The sequence below is a fragment of the Bos mutus genome, chromosome 12, assembly GCF_027580195.1.
Source record: "Bos mutus isolate GX-2022 chromosome 12, NWIPB_WYAK_1.1, whole genome shotgun sequence".
NCBI lineage: Eukaryota > Metazoa > Chordata > Mammalia > Artiodactyla > Bovidae > Bos > Bos mutus.
The window spans coordinates 12,965,403-12,986,265 of record NC_091628.1 but is presented as its reverse complement, the minus strand read 5'-3'; the positions used below and the strand labels follow the sequence as shown (position 1 = coordinate 12,986,265).

Sequence of the window (20,863 nt, the reverse complement as noted above, 5' to 3'; positions counted from 1 at the left end):
ATGTACAGGCATTCTGTGGTTTAGCTGCCAACTTCCTCTTCCTTTGCCTGGCCCTTTTTCTGTCTGGTGTCTGTGTTTTCTTTATTGGTTTATATAAGGTCTTTAGCTTCCTCCTCAGGCCTTCCCTGAGCCTCCACCTAAAATAAGAACTGAGTCACTGAGCCTCACAACGGCATGTTTAATCCTCTGCATAGGATTATCGGTGGATATTTTTCTCACTTATTCATGGTCTTCTCTTTTTTTAGAATATAAACTCTTAAGGAGCAAGGATCTCGTCTGTCCTGTTATTGTATCCCCATCACATAGATGCAAGCCTGCCTCACAGTATGCACTCAGATATTGTTGAATGGCTGAATGAAAGAGTAACTGAATTAGCCTATGTGGGCCATAAACATCTTTTTAAGTTTTTATCCCAGTTGAAGTTTTGAATTTTGATGTAGCCAAATTTATTAATCCTTTTATTTCCTGAGTCTGTACCCTCCTCATTTCAAGTTTATAAATAAACTTACCCATGCCTCCTTTGGCAACTTATACGATTCCATCTTTTAAGTTCAAGTCCTGGGGCTCTGTAAAATTTATTTTGATATAAAAATAAAGGATCTTGCTCTGATTTTTTCTCACAGTAGTCAGCTAGTCCATCATCATTCACTGCTCTCTCTCTTCTGTGAGGGTTTAGCAAAACAACTTATGGTAAGCTGTGCTTCCATGCAGTAAGTCTTTTCCTGAACTCAATCAAATTGTTTTAATTCCTGCAGTTTCATGATATTTTTGAATATTTGGGAAAGCTGCTTTTCACTCATTTCTTTTTTTCAGGAATTTTTTTATTGCTATTTGCTAATTTATCTTTAACCAGATAAATTTCAGGATCATTTTTGTCAAGGCTGAAAAAGTTATCTTAAAAATTATTTTAAGGAAATATGTGGTAATACGCATCTATAAAATATATGCTTCAAAGGTTTTAAAAAACTCTTTTGTCTCATATCTAGGATTGATGTCCTAATTTAGCCTGTCCAGGGTTCATGTTATCAAACTTGGAATGGCTGGATACAGAAGTTGCTCCTTGGAGAAATGGGTTAATATAAGTGGGAAAAAATAGCATCCTTTGACAAGAGGGATTTAGGTTTGAACTTAAGTTAGATAGATTCTGCTAGAACTTTTGAGTGTAATGGACTCTACAGTTCTAGATGTGGCTGTTTATTCTTGAGTATGATTAACTAATGACAAGTTATCCTTTATCTCCACAGCCTATACTGGATGCATTTTTATAGATTAGGTACAAAAATGTCCAAGCTCTCGTCTTTATTTGTTACTTAGGAGCCATTTATCCCTTGACAAAATACTTAAACTGAGTCTCTGATCCTTTGTTTCCTCTTCTATAAAGCAAGTGTAATAATGTTTATCCATTCATTCATCAAAAAACACTGTCTGCCTACCTTTGAGAATTGTTGTGAGGATCAAGTAACAGAATTCCAGTGTAATTTTTGCTTCAGAATATTAAGGTCTGGGTAAACACTGCACTTTCACAACAGTTCATTTGCTTAACTCCAGTCCCTCTCTCCCTAGATCCCCTAAAAAGACAATAAAGGGAATTTTTTTTTTGTTAAAGGCATAAGCCAGTATGTAGAACAAAAATGCAGACCAGGAGACTGTAGCAAAAAACGTTATCAGCACAATTTTGGAAGCTGGTAGGAAGAGCAGGAGAAGGCAGAACTCATTTTCAAGAAATGTAATACTGATATTGAAGCAGTCCAGATACAGATGTGGAATTAGAGGCACCTGGCATCTCGGAGGGCTAGAGTTGAAAAAAGGGTGACTTGGAAATCTGGCTGAGGAGTGGTAAGACCCCTAGGATGCTTCCCTCACCACAGTGAAACTTAAAATAAAGTTATCAGGATGAAGGATGAGGATGGTGGTGTACCAGGAAGGGAAGTGGGCACTGGGATGGAGGTAGTAATAGAGATGTAAATCTCCATGGTAGGAGGCCAAATGATAATGCTACTTTTTTTTAAATTAAGAAACAGAAGAATATTCATGCTTTAAACAAGACAATTGACAGATGAAATCACACACAAATACTGAACATGATTGTATGGGTGAGAGGGAAGACTGGGACTTCCTTTATTTTAATATAAGCCTAGTATAAGTAGTACTGTTGCTTGGTAGATTTTTAAACTATGCTTATACAGTGACAGAAATTAAAGTGAAAGACTTTATGCCACTGTGAAAAAGTAAGTCTCTAGCACAAGCCTCAGCATTTAATACTTGCAAAGTGACTGAATGAATACTCTTTTTCCTTTGTCATTGGTGCTCAGGAGAAATTAGAATTAAATATTGTGCTTTAGGGATTCAGTTCAGTTCAGTTCAGTCGTTCAGTCGTGTCTGACTCTTTGCGACCCCATGAATAGCAGCACGCCAAGCCTCCCTGTCCATCACCATCTCCCGGAGTTCACTCAAACTCACGTCCATCGAGTCGGTGATGCCATCCAGCCATCTCATCCTCTGTCGTCCCCTTTTCCTCCTGCCCCCAATCCCTCCCAGCATCAGAGTCTTTTCCAATGAGTCAACTCTTTGCATGAGGTGGCCAAAGTACTGGAGTTTCAGCTTTAGCATCATTCCTTTCAAAGAACACCCAGGGCTGATCTCCTTCAGAATGGACTGGTTGGATCTCCTTGCAGTCCAAGGGACTCTCCAGAGTCTTCTCCAACACCACAGTTCAAAAGCATCAATTCTTCAGCGCTCAGCTTTCTTCCCAGTCCAACTCTCACATCCATACATGACCACTGGAAAAACCATAGCCTTGACTAGACAGGCCTTTGTTGTCAAAGTAATGTCTCTGCTTTTCAATATGCTATCTAGGTTGGTCATAACTTTTCTTCCAAGGAGTAAGCGTCTTTTAATTTCATGGCTGCAGTCACCATCTGCAGTGATTTTGGAGCCTCAAAAAATAAAGTCTAACACTGTTTCCACTGTTTCCCCTTCTATTTCTCATGAAGTGATGGGACCAGATGCCATGATCTTCATTTTCTGAATGTTGAGCTTTAAGCCAACTTTTTCACTCTCCTCTTTCACTTTCATCAAGAGGCTTTTTAGTTCCTCTTCACTTTCTGCCATAAGGGTGGTGTCATCTGCATATCTGAGGTTATTGATATTTCTCCCAGCAGTCTTGATTCCAGCTTGTGCTTCCTCCAGCCCAGCGTTTCTCATGATGTACTCTGCATATAAGTTAAACAAGCAGGGTGACAATATACAGCCTTGACGTACTCCTTTTCCTATTTGGAACCTGTCTGTTGTTCCATGTCCAGTTCTAACTGTTGCTTCCTGACCTGCATGCAGGTTTCTCAAGAGGCAGGTCAGGTGGTCTGGTATTCCCATCTCTTTCAGAATTTTCCACAGTTTATTGTGATCCACACAGTCAAAGGCTTTGGCATAGTCAATAAAGCAGAAATAGATGTTTTCCTGGAACTCTCTTGCTTTTTCGATGATCCAGCAGATGTTGGAAATGACCTCTGGTTCCTCTGCCTTTTCTAAAACCAGCTTGAACATCTGTTCATGTATTGCTGAAGCCTGGCTTGGAGCATTTTGAGCATTACCTTACTAGCATGTGAGATGAGTGCAATTGTGCGGTAGTTTGAGCATTCTTTGGCATTGCCTTTCTTTGGGATTGGAATGAAAACTGACCTTTTCCAGTCCTGTGGCCACTGCTGAGTTTTCCAAATTTGCTGGCATATTGAGTGCAGCACTTTCACAGCATCATCTTTCAGGATTTGAAATAGCTCAACTGGAATTCCATCACCTCCACTAGCTTTGTTCGTAGTGATGCTTTCTAAGGCCCACTTGACTTCACATTCCAGGATGTCTGGCTCTAGGGATTAATGTGTAGCTTATTTGGATTATCACAGTATAAGAAACCAGTCTCTATTTTGCAGGCTATACAATGTTGGGAGGCCTTAGAATAAAACTAAAAGAATAAAATGTCAATCTGAATTTTGAACTTACTTTATACTTTTCATCATGGAAGTTTGGAGGTTAAAAAAAATACACAAGCTGCTGTGTGTTTATCAAGAGGTGGCTGTATTTTCTCTGTCAGTTAGTGCTGGAGTCGGAAAACCTCTTTCACTCAGGCACTAACTCATGACAGGGGCCTGATAACTTCCCTCTGCCTTTTTCTGCCTGTGACATGAGGTTATAACTTGGTCCGCCTCAAGGTGTAGGCAGTTGAGTATTGAGATTCTCTGGCAACCTAGTTGTTTGGTTTGATACTGTGAGCACAGTAACTGAATGTGGAAGTTGCTGACTCTTCCAAGAAGACAGAATGTCAGAAGCTAGAGATTTAGTTGGAGTAACATGACCGCCTATTTGAAGCAAAGCATCCACTCCCATGTTCTGCTAGTATTAGAAATAACTGGTCAATGAGACGGAGAAGGCAATGGCACCCCACTCCAGTACTCTTGCCTGGAAAATCCCATGGATGGAGGAGCCTGTTAGGCTGCAATCCATGGGGTCGCTAAGAGTCGGACACGACTGAGCGACTTCACTTTTCACTTTCACTTTTCACGTTCATGCATTGGAGAAGGAAATGGCAACCCACTCCCGTGTTCTTGCCTGGAGAATCCCAGGGACGGGAGAGCCTGGTGGGCTGCGTCTATGGGGTCGCACAGAGTCGGACATGACTGAAGTGACTTAGCATAGCATAGCATAGTCAATGAGAGCTGAGTGATTATTCTCCAGGATGGAAAATGTGTTTCTAATGGAATTGCTCTACAGAGTTGAGTCCAATATATATTTGTAAGCAGCTGTGGATTTGTTGGGAAAAAGAAGCTCAAGAAATTACCAAGAAATAGTATTGTGTAACATTCCTTAAGGAAACTAATTGGATTTGTTTTTCTTTGTAAGACACAGGTGAGTTTGGCTCACTTTGCGTTTTCTCCTGAGTATGTTGTACCTAATGGTCTAATAGCTTGAACATGCACATTCCCTTTTTAATCTCACAGTTTTACACTCACAGTTATTACTTGGCTGAGGCACAATTATTTTTGCTACCTAGTTATGTAAGAAAACAATTTCACATGGAAATGGCACTTAAGTAAAAGTTTCAAAAATGAAATATTGTGCTAGCTAAGGTTAAATATGTAATTAATTTGGGTGTCTTCTGTACAACCATGTTAACTGAAAACCATATTTTAATGTTCCTAGGGTGAATTACTGGAATTTAAACGACAGCAACAGGAGGAAGAAAGAACCAAAAGCCACCAAGCTGAACACAGGAGGTATGAACCACTAAGATAAGCATCCTTGGTTAAAACGATTACCTATAAAGGTTTTGCAATGTTTTAGGAAAACACAGTCATACTGAACAGGATTTTGGAATCTATATTAGTTTTTTAATCATTATATTATTGGGGTGTGGTATATGTGAGAATGCCAGCTGCTACACACACATACACACACACATACATATGCAAACAATATCCAATTTTTCTGAACTGGCGGCATAAATTGACCCTAGAAAGTGGACTCAGCTCTCAAGGTCTGTTTGTTTAGGTTATACTTAATCTCCCTCCCATAAGACAAAGCCATAGTAATCCTTTTATATAATCCTTACCATTTGTACACTACTTTATAATAACTGAACTAGTATAGATGGTAAGATACTCATACCTGAATATAAAAGCTGAGACAAGAACTACCATTGGTTATTTTATGTTGACTGATATATGAGGGAAAATTTTTTACAATCAGTAAGTAATTTTTAATAGTGGAAATAGTCTTTATCTTATTTCTAATGTCAGACATTGAGAGTGCCCAGAATATCATGTTGATATTGGGTGAGCGCTAATAATTACCTTATCTATCATTATTCTAGATTTTCCTAGGGAGCAGTTGGGTTATTTGAGTTTATTGCCATGTGATTGAGTGTCTCAGGAGAAGAATTTAATATAAAGGCCTTCATGATTTAAAGGAGCAAATTCTTTCGAAACTGACTGGCTTCATTTATGTGTTTAACCTTCCCACTATTACTAAGAAGTACTTTTAAACTGTGGTGGTTTCATTTTGTAAATGAGACTTTAGAAAGTGTTAATGGAAGTTCCTAATTCTGCTGTACCTGCCAACTGTGGCTGTGTTTTCATATTATTTTGAATGGATTATTCTGCTTCCATGGTCCTGTCAAAATAGTTTTAAAATGTTAAATGTGAATTTATGTGTTTTTCTCTGGTTATAAGTGAAAAAGTGAAAGTGTTAGTCACTCAATTATGTCTGACTCTTTGCAACCCCATAGACTGTAGCCCACCAGGCTCCTCTGTTCATGGGATTCTCTGGGAAAGAATACTGGAGTGGGTTGCCATTTCTTTTTCCAGGGGATCTTCCTGACCCAGGGATCGAACCTGGGTCTGCTACATTACAGGCAGATTCTTCACTGTCTGAGCCACCAGGGAAGCCCCTCTCTGGTTGTAAGGAAACATCAAAATTCTGATACACTGGTTAGACTATTTTGTTGGATAAAGGGGAACCATTACTACTACCTATTTTTTGTTTTGTTTTTATTTTTCATTTTAAAAACTTTTTATTTTGTATTGGAATATAGCCAGTTAACAAACAATGCTGTGATAGTTTCAGTTGAACATCAAAGGGACTCAGCCATATATATACATGTATCCTCTCCCCCACAGGTGGACCTTTGCCAACAAAGGTCCGTCTGTCAAAGCTATGGTTTTTCCTGTGGTCATGTATGGATGTGAGAGTTGGACTGTGAAGAAGGCTGAGCGCCAAAGAATTGATGCTTTTGAACTGTGGTGTTGGAGAAGACTCTTAAGAGTCCCTTGGACTGCAAGGAGATCCAACCAGTCCATCTTGAAGGAAATCAGTCCTGAATATTCATTGGAAGGTCTGATGTTGAAGTTGAAACTTCAATATTTTGGCCTCCTGATGCAAAGAACTGACTCATTGGAAAAGACAGTGATGCTGGGAAAGATTGAAGGCAGGAGGAGGGAACAACAGAGGATGAGATGGTTGGATGGCATCACCGACTCGATGGACATGAGTTTGGGTAAACTCCAGGAGCTGGTGATGGACAGGGAGCCTGGCGTGCTGCAGTCCTTGGGCTCGCAGAGTCAGACACGACTGAATGACTGAACTGAACTGATTCTCCCCCAAACTCCCTTCGCCATTCAGGCTGCCACATAACATTTACTGCTACCTTTTTTTTTTTTTTTTTAATAAATTAGGTCATAAATTAGTTTAGTCTTTTACTTTTTCTCTTTAAAAGTCTTTCTATTAAAAAACCCGATATTTCTATAACAGTAGTTATTAGTAGCCAGCATTTCTCTGGATTTCTGAGGATTAATTGGATTATAAAGCTTTAGGCATTTTAAAGATAGTGATATGTCACATTAATAGGCCCCTCTACTAAGAAATTAATCTTCAGTGGGCACCCAATAAAAATACATTATTTGATTAGAGGTCAAAAAGATTACTTTTTGTTATAGGAACTTTGACCTTTATTTCCTTATTGCTGAATACCTAAATACTGATGGCACTATTTCTTTCCTTCACCTTCTATTCTTTCTATTGATTCTAGTTAAATATAGATCCCAGTTTAATCCAATAGGAAATCCCTCTGGATAATAAACTCAGTAACCAGTTTTGAAACAATTGGTCAAGTCTTTACACATATTTTATTTATACTATCAGTTTTTGATAAAGGCTCATGTTTGTATTGTCCTTTGGTGTTTACAGTGAGCTTTTCCATCTTTTCATGCTCATTCAGTTGTCACTTAAAGAATAAAATAGCTGTGTCCATTCCTGCTGAGGGCAGCAATACAAGCTATGTGGTTTGGGGAAAGGGGTCGTTAAGTTAGGTTTTCTCCAGGGACATAATTTTATTGGAGACAAGAAGATGATGTGTTTTCTACTGTTTGGAAGTTCACATAGCAGAAAATGCAGCCCTGAGTTTTATAATAGAAAGCATGCACATTCCTAACAAGCTTTACAACCAACCCTGTAACGATTGAATCTGATGGCACCTGAACCTGACCCAGTGTAACTTTCTGAGGAAGAGAAGAAAGTTAAAACTTCAGAGGAAAAAACAGCACTGAGGGTGAAGGACTTGAACTGGGCTGCAAGCTGGAAATTGGAATGAACTGAATTGATTTATTGAAACATGAATCATCTCTGAACAATAGTTTTTATCCAAGTTAAGCCTCTGAAGAAAATCCTGAGCACTAGCTTGACAGCAATGAAATATATGTATTTTCTAAAACTAGTAAACAAAAATATAAACTGGTACTTTCCCCCCCATTTCAATTTGTTACTGAGTCCAAGCTCGCACTTTTTGTCCCATGACAGGCCAATAAACTGAGAGATGAGTTGTTGGGACAAAGAATAGCAACGTTATTGGACAGCTGGCAAAAGATGGTAGACGTGTGTCTCAAAGAACCAGTCTTGCCTGAATTAGAATTCAGGCTTCTTTTCTACTAGAAGGGGAGGGAGTAAAGTCAAACATTTCCTGGTTCCAGTCAGTCACTGGAGTTTATAGTTTCTTCTTCGCCGCAGTCATTAATAGAGGACCTGGTCAGGATGTTTCCTGCGAGCTAAACAAAGGTATTTTAGCTTAATGCTCATTATCTGAGAAGCAGGGTTCTCAGAGATGGCCCATTATGTATAATTTAAGCTTATAGGCAACATCCCTTTCGTGATTAACTTGTAATAGAATACAAAAGGTTCTTCCCTATTACAAATTCTTGATAGAAATTGAAAAAGTAATCTCTTTACCACCTGTGATCTCTAGTTGACCCAGTCTGCTGTCCTCTTAGTAACACGCTCAAAAGTGAATCACATCACCTTGTGAACATGACAAAGTCATCCATCTTCAAAGTGTTTAAGTGAATTGAGAGCAGTGGACAATGAACTACTCTCACTACCACGGCTAATTTTACAATGCAGCTGCAGTCACAGAAAGAGGCTAATGTGGGGACCATGCACCAGGACAGTTCATTCATTCACCTCTTAGGAATCAGGGCATACCCTGTGCTTTGTTCTAGGCACTAGGAATAGGTGTGAACAAGGCAGAGGTCATCCCCAACTGCATGGGATTTACAGGCTAGAGGAGATAAATAGAAGTTAACAATTTAGCAGCAAGATTGTTTCAGATAGCGATGCACACATGAGGACCACATCCCAAAGTGACACTAAGGGAGAGATTACAGGCAATAGTTCCTCAGTGAAGAGGTGACATCCAGGAACAAGAGTCGGTCACACAGAGATGGGAAGGGGGCAAAACATTACAATGGGATGTCCCCTCTTACCAAGCATAGCAACAAACACAAAGGCCCTGAATCGGGAATAAGCTTGAACTTTCTGAGGCCCAAATGATTTGATTATAGACGGTGAGAAAAAGAAGACTACAAAATGAGGAAAGAAAGATAGGCAGGAAATAGAAGATTTTGTAAGTCAATTATTTTATTCTAAGACTAATAAGTCGTGGGAGGGTTTAAAAAAAAAAAGGAAGGCCTGATCCCTTTTATAATTTATTCAAGTGGTTGTGTGGAGAATGGATTGCAGAGGGCAGGAGTGGAAAGAGAGGCAAATGAGAGAAGATAGGAATTTGGACTAGAATTGTGGCCATGGAAATAAACAGGTAAATTCAGGATCTGTTTAGTGGGTGGAGCCAACAAGGATTCTAGTGGATTGGATGTGAGGTGGGAAAAGGAATATTGAGGGAACGTCTGTCTTTGTTACTGACAGAGAGACTGGATAAAAACAGCCCCAGGTGTATGGACTGTCCAACGAACAGTCCAGGTGTATGGACTATACTGTTGGTTGTAGAGTTTTAGGGGAATCAAAGCCACTTCCTTCTTCCTTAATATTCAAGTCTCCAGCTCAGGTATCTTATTTCAATCTGCATGCTGAGAGGTCTAGAAAAGGTGGTGTAAACATTCAGTTCTGCAGTGAACTAGGCTGACCAGTGGAGAAGGAAATGGCAGCCCACTGCAGTATTCTTGCCTGGATAATCCCACGGACAGAGGAGCCTGCTAGGCTACAGTCCACAGGATCACAAGAGTCAGACACGACTTAGCACCAAACCACCACCACCAGGCTGACCAGAATATGACACCTTGGTAGATTTTATAGTGAGGGATTAAAAAAAAAAAAAAAAAAAGCTTTCTAATAACTAAGATGTAACCACTGCCAAATGGGGCTTGAAGTTGAAAACAGCAACCAAAAACCAGAGACTAACATGAATCAACATGCAGTTGGCATTTTAGCTAAACACACTGAGCAAGACCAAGAGGCAAAACCCCCAGCCTCTGACTCTGCCACTCAGCAGTCATTATCCTCAAAGTTCCCAAATCTTACATAGATGTTGACTTACAGCCACCCACAATGACCACATTCGTTACACTTCATGACTAAAAAGGAGGCTCACCTCACTGGGTCCTGCCTAACCCCTCTTCCACAAGCATGGATTGAATGGTTTCTGGGCTCCAGGCACTGTATTTCTGTTGAGAAGCTTATGGCCTTCATGATGCTATTCCTCCACAATTCATTCACATCATAGGGTACCTGCTGCTGTTAAGTTGCTTCAGTCATGTCTGACTCTGTGCAACCCCATAGACGGCAGCCCATCAGGCTCCGCCGTCCTTGGGATTCTCCAGGCAAGAACACTGGAGTGGGTTGCCATTTCCTTCTCCAATGCATGAAAGTGAAAAGTGAAAGTGAAGTCACTCAGTTATGTCCAACTCTTAGCAACCCCATGGACTGCAGCCTTCCAGGCTCCTCCGTCCATGGGATTTTCCAGGCAAGAGTACTGGAGCGGGGTGCCATTGCCTTCTCCGTCATAGGGTACCTATCACCATGCTCTTTCTCCAGCTGCCATGTCTCTGACTCTGCTCAGCCATACATGGGCAACACAGAGCATGGTGTGGCCTTTTTCCTTCTTAAATTTAAAAACTGTAAGATGTAACACACAAAAGTCCATGAAAAGGATATTTAGGATGGTTAATTATAAAATGGGACACCCAGGTAGCCAGCTCCAGTAACATAATATAACCATTATCCTACAGGTAACCCTATCTTAACTGTTAGGATGATCACTTCTTGCCTTCCTAATCCGCTCCAGTAATCTTGCCTGAAGAATTCCATGAACGGAGGAGCCTGGCAGGCTACAGTCTATAGGGTTGCAAAGAGTCAGACGTGACTGAGCAACTATCACTCATCACTTATATGTTTGACTTTATTTCTGCAATTGGTTGCTGCCAGTATGATCAAACATTAGGGAAAGATGTATCCCTTCTTTTGAAAGCTTGGGCTTCCTTCTTCAGGTGCCTGTCTTTCTTCCCTTTTCTCACACTCTCTTCCTGTTTTCCTTCTGCTTTTCACTAGTGGGATTTACCTTAGAAAGACAGGCGATGGGGTACAGAGTGTATGGGAGAGACATTTATCTTGTAATACTATTAACGGCACCACAGAAGTGTGTTTGGTTTCTCTTCATGTTTTAGCTCTTGGTGAAGCTTCCATCTTCCTTCCTCCTCTGGGGTTCACGCCTGGCATGGCCCTGAGGGGTATGGTGGTTTGGGTGACCAAGACGCTTGTAGAACTAGTAGAGGTGGGTGAGTGAATCTCTGGAGTAAAGAATTTATGCCCGTTTTGGACTGAGTCAAGACTACCACCACCTCCACCAGAGGACTGTTCCCAGCATGTCATATGGTTAATATGAAAAGAAGTCTCTGTAGATTTCTTCTGAGCTGGATGGGGGCAGAGCTCCCCACAGTCCATTCAGACAGCACATTAGGTTCTCAAAAATCTCTCAGCCCTGCAGCAAGCTTTCCACTTACCCACATTTTTCATTGTTTTAAAGGGTAAATAATGCTTTTCTGGACCGACTCCAAGGCAAAAGTCAACCAGGTGGCCTCCAGCACTTTGGTGGTTATTGGAATATGAATAGTGGTAACAGCTGGGTGAGTTTTATTATTTTTTTCTCAAAAAATAAATATTTCCAAGTTGAAGAATAAAAACAATGAGAATTTAAAAAATATGTTGTGGCCTTCTCTCTAGATAAATATTTTTTTGGTGTGCCATTCAGCTGTGTGGTGGGCAGGCAGCTGGGGTGATTACTGTAAATTCCACAATAGCTTCTGAGAGATGGAGAAAGTCCTGATTTCAGCTCTAGCCCAATGCCAATCACAATAAAAAATGACACCTGCCCTTTGTTTGCTGTGTGATTGCCTGGACTGCAAGTCTTTAAAAAAAAAAAAAAATCCCCCTTTGCCCAGGCATACAATAAAAACCAAGGAACATTTTTTTTTTTTCAGGAAGATTTTCAGTGAAATATGGTTCTAAAAATAGTAAGCATTCTCTTGTAACATATTCTTTCAGTGAAACTAGCACATCAAAGAAATCAGTATTTAATTTTTCACTACAAAATGATTTTTAAAAAAACCCTATGGCAAAAGGCACTTTTTGAAAATGAAATGTTCTTACAGATCTGGGGGAAGAAAGCCCTGCAACTATGTTGTAATATGTGTGTAATGTGTTTTGTGTGCACAGTAGATTATTTAAACAGCACCAAAGCTTTGGAATGTATGGGATTGTGGGGTTTGCAATGTGTACAGAATTAAAACTAAGCACAGTGGGTTTTACAATTTAATTGAAGCCTAAGTGTATTTGTACTTATTTAAAAAAAAGGAACAGACAGAAATCTTTAAATTGGTAAAATATGAGAAAATAATCAAGTACTTGCTGACCTGGTAACTCTAGAGGAGATCACCCCTTAATAAATACTTGGTGGACAAAAAATCATTTTTGAGAAAATAATCTGTTAGAGATTTGATATGCATGATTCCTTGGAATGCATCTAGTGGTTAAAATTTATGGATAGATCTCACAAACGTATATATATTGAAGATAATTAAATGTAGGCAAATTGTAGAGAATGCATAGTGGGTGTGTCTATTTATAATGTATGCTCCTGTGTATCACTAAGGCATTCAGAGTAGAGACAATGTACAAAGATAGAAAGGAATCAAAACAGTATCTTTGTATTGTGTGTGAAATTGACAAATTATTGAGTTAAAAGAATATGTGAGTAGGAGTCATGTGGAAAATAGGGTATTGTGAATTTAAGACACTATCCAAGTTTATAGAATTTATAAGTAGTGAAATGTGATTGAAACTCAGATTTTGGACAGGACTTGGAACCTTGCTGTACATTTTCTCCTGTACTTAATAACCCCAATTTTGAAGGTGCATATACATAGAAAGGGCTTCCCTGGTGGCTCAGATGGTAAAGAATCCACCTACTGTGCAGGAGACCTGGGTTTAATTCCTGGGTTGGGAAGATCCCCTGGAGGAGGGCATGGCAACCCACTCCAGAATTCTGGAGGTGAATCCCGTGGAGAATCCCATGGACAGGGGAGCCTGGCGGGCTACAGTCCATGGGGTAGCAAAGAGCTGGACACAACTGAGAGACTAAGCACACACACACAGAAAAACACCTGGGGCTGAAGAGTAGATGACAGGAGAGAGTAAATGAATACTCCATGGGCTGCCATGAGGGGAATAGGGATGTGGGAGTCTGGCTTCCCCTGACTGTTGATAGGTCTTAGGTAAGTGAGTTGTGAATCTCCACTTGGGTTCCTCACAGATAGAAAGAGAGAAACATCACTTTCTCAGGATATGATGTGAGTGAGGATGACTGAAGATTCCTTACTAAGACGGGCATACCCAAGTCCAGCGTGGTCACTGGCTTTTCACTTGCGTGAAAGAAGTAGTGACACAGAGGCGAAAACTTGCCCAGGTTCTCATCTCCACCTCACTTCACTGCAGACATCCCTTCCTCTGTGTCTGCTTTTCGTTATGGCGCAGATTCTGTCTTCTCCATCCACTGGGGGGCTTTATTCTAACAGTGCTCCTCCCTCTCTTCCGAACTGTCACATGAAAATTCTCATCAGCAGAAAATGTAAATATTAAATTATATTGATGCCCATTTTCCTCTTGCTACTGTCCTATTTCTTTGTTCCCCTTTAGAGAAAAACTTGAGGGATTTGTCCTGTTTCCAATTTCTTTATTCCCTTTTCTCTTAAACCCCCTCTAATCAGAATTTAGACCATCTCTGTCTAACCACAAAGTTCTTCTTGTGGTCACTAACATTATCTACATTGCAAAATCGAGTGGTTATTTCTCAGTCTTCATCTTTTGACTGATTAGCCTCATTTGTCATGGTAAATCACTGCCTCCTCTTTGAAACTCTTTGTTTACTTGGCTTCTGTACTCTCCTGGGTTTTATTTCAGTGACCACTGCTTTCCAATCTCCTTTGCTGAATCCTCTCTTTCTGTCCTCTCCGCATTAGAGTGCCTCAGGGATACATCTTGGACTACCTTCTTTACGTTCACTTAAGACCTTCATGGCCTCATTCATTCTCATGAAATTAAATACCAATATGCTTTTTACTCCCAAATTTCAACTTCCAGCCTCCATCTCTTCCTCTAGACTTGCAGATCCATTTTTCTACCCAACATCACTACTTGTGTATCTGATAGACATTTCAACCTTAACATGTCTAAAACTTCACCTCTGATGCCCTTGACCCCACTTCTCTGTCTGCACTTTTTCATGTTTGCATGACTGACTCTTACACCTCTACAGCTGATGCATCAGCAAGTCTCCTTGATTCTTCCTTCAAAATGTATCCAGTCTTGCAGCTTCATCCACCTTCACCACTATTATCATGATCCCAACCACCATCATTGCTCATCTCAATTCTAGAAACCATCTCCTAGATGGTGTCCTTGCTTTCACGCTTCCACCTAGAGTCTGTTCTCAACATGAGACTGAAAAATAAGTCATCTGCTGTCACTCCTTGGCTCAAAGCCCTCCAGTGGCTCTGATGACTCCAGAGTAAAAGCCACAGGATGTCTATTACTCATCCTTACAGGTGCTTCAAGACCTAGAGCCCACACTACTCCTCGGGCACTCTCCTCCGACTGCCATTCTTCCTCATTCCTCCCAGCCACGCCAACTTTCTTTGGCTGTTCTCTGAATACTTAAGAACTGGCTGCTCCCTCTATACTCTTCTCCAAAACATCCAAATGATTTGTTCTCTTTCAGGTATGTTCTTAAGTTCCAAGGATTCCTTGGCTATCCATTTGATGCTGCCACCAGACTCCTGCAATTCTCTTTCCAGGCTCCATTTCTTTTTTCTATAGCACTCTGCAACTTCTGGCCTAATTTTCTAACATCATTTTCTTAGATGTTTTGTTGATTAATTAGTATTATTCTATCCTTGTGGTAATTTATGTTCCATATTCCATCAGAGCAGGGCTCTTTGACTGTTTTGTTCAGTGGTATATCCTAAGTATAACACAGTGACTGGAACTTACCACAAGGATAGGAAACAGATAGCTGTGGCTGAGGGTTACCAAAACGAAATTTAGAACCAAATGATTTGAGACACTTAAATGATTAGATATTGAATTTAAGATATCTATGTATAAAACATTTGGAATAAATATTGACTTTGAAATGATACACAAAAACAAGAGACAAAGACAACAAGGAAGATTCAAAGAGAGCAAAGTAGAACTTCTAGGAAGAAAAAATTATAATCTTTGAAATTAAAGTATCCAATGAATTTATAACAAAAGGAATACAAATTAAGAACTAAACCAAAATACCACTTCTTATCTATTATTTGGCAAAATACAAGAGATTGACAACATCCTCTATTTGCAAGACAGGGGAGACAGTTTCACACTTTGTAGGTAGGATTCAAAATGATTTAAATTGTATCTAGGTACTGTTTTCCCATAAAATAAAAAACAGGCCTACACATATTACAGAAAAGTTTTACTAAATGTTCAAGAAACAGATTATTCCAAGTGTCCAGAATGTTTTCCTGATAAATGAAAAGAAGGGAGTATTCTTCCAAAGGATTAAGCAGGTGAATGTAACTTAGAATCAAAACAAAGACTATATAGAAAAAAAAATCATAGGCCAGTCTCACTCATAAACATAGATTAAAAAAGTCACAACAAAATTTTCACAGATTTAACAATGAATTTTTTTAAAAAAGCATAGTATGTACTTATCTCAGAAATTTAAGTTTGGCTCATCACAAATAAATAGAACCAAAAAATTGCCAAGATAATATACCACATAAATTATAGGAGAAACACCTATAGATTATAGGAGAAACATCTCAACAGATACAGAGAAAGCATTTGATAAATTTCAGTATTCATTTGTGGTAAAAAATCTTTAGCAAACTAGGTATAGAAAATAAATTTATCTAATACAAGGGATCAAAAATCTATAATGAAAACACATCCAAAGCTTTTCTTTGAATCACACATAAGATGTATCTAAGGTAGGATATTTAAAGAATCAGTTCAGATGATCATTTCTCTGATACCAGTAGGTGAGACCCTTTGAGATGCTGTGGAAACTCTGAATCCTGTGTCTTCAAGGGCAGTTAAGCATCTGCCATGACCCATGAGGCAACCTGAGATTTTAGTTTCCCAGAATGTTCGAGCAGCAGTAGTCTGAAACCTCGGTGGACCTTGGGCTGGTAGTCTGGGAGGCTTGATCGAGATGACATGACTGCACATGGCGGGAGGAGGGAACTCATTTAAGTCTGTCTCCTTTCCTCCAGGTCCCCTTAGACGTCACCTTCCTGCTGTATAATAGAGTGCTCTTCCACTCCACACATTTCCACTGAAGTAGCTCTGCTCCGTACTGTATTTGCCCTGTCCTTGCTCTAACTGTGGAGGTGGGTGACAATATTTGTGAACACTGTTAGTTGTCACCCGTGTTAGCCTGTCTCTCAGAACACAGCTGATGAGCTGTCACTCAATAAGCCAACGCACTGTCGACAGAGACCATCTTGTGAGTCGAAATGGAACTTGAAAATTAAATCATTTCACTGGGACTTGAAATCATTAAAAAAATAGTCATGTAGTCAGAGTGTTTTTTGGAGGAACTTCATTTTGGATTTACAAAGGCTTTGAATTCTGTTTTGTTGCTGGTGCTAATTTTCATTTTCTTTTTCTTCCAGGATACATGAGAAATATTTGCTTATGCCTGGCCTTTGTCAACTGACCTTGAAAAACCACACGAGATGTTTTTCTTTCTTGCAGCTTTGTTCAGCTTCACTGTTTTTTACCTTGACTCCAACTACCCACCCACTCAGCTGAGCGGCTGAGGATAACTGGTTTCTTCTCCCTGTCATTATTTATGCATATTTGTAGGCGCAGATTACTGAACTCATATTTAATCTCTACTGCTAGTGAAATGCTGCATTATTTTTCTAATTGGTTTTGCCTCTTATTGGAAGGATAATTACAGCCATGTTAGTAAGCTAGAATAGCAGGGAGTCATTTGATGCTTTCAGGTTAGTGAGAGCTGTGGCTGCTGCCTGCCTGTCTGTCTCTATAAACTAGCAGCTAATTTTTTTCTGCTTCTCAGATCAGGTTTGGGGAAGCTCTGGCACCTTTAGATTTGTATCCCTATTTTCTTAATTCAGGCTACAAATGTGACCAAAAGAAAAATCCTTTATATGCTTTTAAACAAATTTATAAATAAAATTTGAACTGCTTTTGTATAAATGGTTTGTGTTTGTTTTTAATGAAAAGCTCTTGAGTTTTTCTCTCTTGTTTTTATATCTTCTTTACAGTCCATAGAGATCAAATGTAGTACTATAATCACTACTGGATTTGGCTTTGGTTTTGACTTACTAATACTGTTCCTCTAGTTTTTGAGAGTGGGACAGTTCATTTCCTGAAAGGTCATAAAAATCAGCTGGACACAAATGTCGATACCACATGTGGTTTGTGGGTGTTTTAGAAACTTGTCTTTGCTCATGCAACCTAGTTCCTATTACTAGTTCAGTAGGCTTTCCTGTTCTTTTATGACCAGTTTGTAGACCTTGGTGTGGGAATTACTGGTTTTCCACACTGTATGGTCTGGCCACCCCCTCTCCTCCCACGTTACATAAGAGAAGCATTGCAGCATTGCATTTAGTCTTAGAATGAAGGTTGGAAGAGTAGATAATTTTTGGAACTGGCCAAGAGCAGACAATACTGTGCGACATTAAGAGCTCTCCTGTGTTACCATCTGCTGCATTGAAAGTGACTTTCCAAACGTGTATTTGGAGAAACACTGGGATTTCAGGTTCTTGGACCAAGACTGGTGGGGGAGGGCTCACAGAAGTGGGGTGAGGGTGTGGTCCAGAAAGCGCTGCACTGGGTGGTGTGACGGTGGTTGGGAGCAGACGGTACTCAGTGTTTCTCTGGAGTGAGTAATGCAGACACTCCTGGTTTCCCTCTCCTCTGCCAGCCAAATCTACGTTAGTGCTGTTGACAGTAATATAAAATGTTCAGTCTATTTGAAATTTTTGTCATTGCCTAATATGGGGACAATGAAATCCCTCAGCCTGGCCTGGAAACACCGCCAAACTGACTGTAAATGTGTGAATGTTGGAGGCATTTTACTGCAGCCGTTTCAGGCCTACACCTGCCAGCCTGGCTACCTCACAGTCCATGGTCATGCTCTGGTTTTTCTGTCTAAGCTTGGCATTCTCATTTGCTTCTGTTTCCCCATGTGTAACCAGGACTCAATATAGGAGAAAGAGAGGCTTTCACACTTTGGGGACTCTCGGGAAAATTGGTGTCAATTTCTCTTCTATTGCCTGCCATATCCTGCATTCCCAAAGATTTTGTTCAGGTATCTGGTCTTGTTAAAAAGTTGTTGGGCAAGTATGGAAGATTGTGACTTTACGGCCAAAATTGTCTAGACTACATATGGGATGATACACATCTTCCTGAAACAATTCTCTATGCAGGCAGAAGTAACCAGAAAAGAAGCAAGAGTTGCTGTGTAAGGGAGCCTACTATTTTGTTTTTCACATTTAATCTGCTCTTGATTGGAATACAATTTGACTTATGGGTAACCCTGGATAGGAATTCCAAAGTTCCAATTACCCTTTCTATGCTTTTAAAGTACATTTTCTATAAAAGAGAATAAAAATGAGACAAACTGTTACAAAAGTAATAGGTATGTGTTACAGAAACATTAGACATACAGATGAGTAAATTATAAAAAGAAAAAATTAGTGACTTTTTCAAGTTTAATTTGCTGATCTTCACAGCTTAGTATTTTGGTATGCATCCATCAAGATATTATCAACATGTATATCAAACTCCCTGCAATAAAAATCCTTACAGATACTTGTCTAATGACTGGATGAGGACAAACACTTCTAATTAGAACTGGTGATTTAAGGGAATCCACATTTACTGGTATTTTAATATATGTAGTTTAATTACTTTCCCAAAAGTTGACTTCAATATTTATTGGCACCAAAAGTATGCTCTATACTCTCCTTAATCCTATTACTAGTTTTAAAAAATCTTTGCTTACAAGCTGAGTAAAAATTTCATTTGGAGAGCTTAATCCCTCTTTTCTTTCCTTAGGTCTACTGGTCATTTTTTTATCTTCTTTTGTGTGTATGTGTGTGTAGTTGATTTATAAAAGATCTCTCTGTGCTGAGATATTACGTTGGAAATACTTACATTTTTATAAATCTTTTAGTATTATTTAGTATTGGAATTTAAACATTTGTGTATGGGAACCTATTAATCTTTTTCCTTTGTGGTTTTTCTTGGTGTTATGTTGATAGATTTTAAAGGCAGAAACCCACTCAAAGACCCATCATAAGAAAATGCAGGACTTCTCGTGGGTATGGTTATGAGTGATATGGGGCAGAAGGTCAAACTCCATTCATAGCACAGACGTGAGCTCACAGATTTGTTTTATGTATTTTTAACACTAAAGATATATTTCTTGTGGTCCCTAAACACTTTGTTAGCTTGAAAAAAATTAGATTCCTTCCACAGATTGATTTTGTTAAACATGATAAAATTCTCTAAGCTGCTTTGTAAACCTGAATATTTGTCTTTCAGAAAGTATCTATAGGAAATTACATTATATTAATAGTTTTAGTAAACATAGAAATACTTCCCTCTAAAATAAAGCACTTGGCATTTGTAAAAATGAAAACTTCAAGTTAAAATTCAAAGTTTTGATAACTCTGGCTGAAAGTTTGTAATTGACTTTAGGAAACATAAATCATAGAGACAGTGCCTACAGGCTTAATTTTAACTTCCAGAATATTCAACAGATGGGCTGTGATGAGCTAGACCTTTTCCTATGAAAGGGCATTTTGGAGCTTTGGATGCTGGAGGAGGTAATAGATACTGTGTTAGAACTGTTGATAGATAGAAGAAAATAGTAAGAAGGCTGTGGGCCTTTTGCTTTTAACCCTATGAACTAATGCATATAGTAGGCAGCTCCATAAATGTCCAGGAAATGACTGGAGTGATGTATAATATACTTACATGAGCAAGAAAAAATATGCCTTTTAAGTTACTATAAGGATTACAGAGATAATAAGTAAACGTTCGGCATTTCTTTCAGGTAGAGACTGTGTCGGAACTCTTTTCTTTTTGGAGAGTCCATTGTTTAACGGTGGCATTTAAAAAGGATCATAGAAAGAGGATTTTTTTTCTCACAGAAGCATATACTCAAAGCTGAGGGTTTTTAAAGGCATATAAAGGCAAATGGAGGAAAAATTTTATTACATGTATTACCATGTCATTGTGCCATCTGCTTGGGCAGAGGATACAGGGTGACCTATGCTGTAACACTCACATCCCCTTGTAAGCTGATTACTATAATCCCTCAGAGCTGTGTGCCTGTGCTCCAGCCTCCTTTACTTCCCTGAAGAGCACTGCTACAGCTGAGCTGGAGAAACTGTTCAGTCAGTCATCAGAGGGCAGCCATCTTATTCTCTACAAAATGTTACATGATGAT

The 20,863-nt window shown here is 39.3% G+C and overlaps 1 protein-coding gene across 1 annotated transcript in view; it reads left to right on the top strand.

Moving 5' to 3' along the window:
* EPSTI1 (epithelial stromal interaction 1) overlaps positions 1-17,592 on the top strand; it is a 102,115-nt gene extending 84,523 nt beyond the window's left edge. The window contains exons 9-11 of the mRNA XM_014482918.2: positions 5,194-5,267; positions 11,855-11,954; positions 17,049-17,592. Of these exons, the coding sequence (XP_014338404.1) occupies positions 5,194-5,267; positions 11,855-11,954; positions 17,049-17,057 (183 nt within the window). The 3' untranslated portion in view covers positions 17,058-17,592. The remainder of the gene's footprint in view (positions 1-5,193; positions 5,268-11,854; positions 11,955-17,048) is intronic.
* The last annotated feature ends 3,271 nt before the right edge of the window (positions 17,593-20,863 follow it).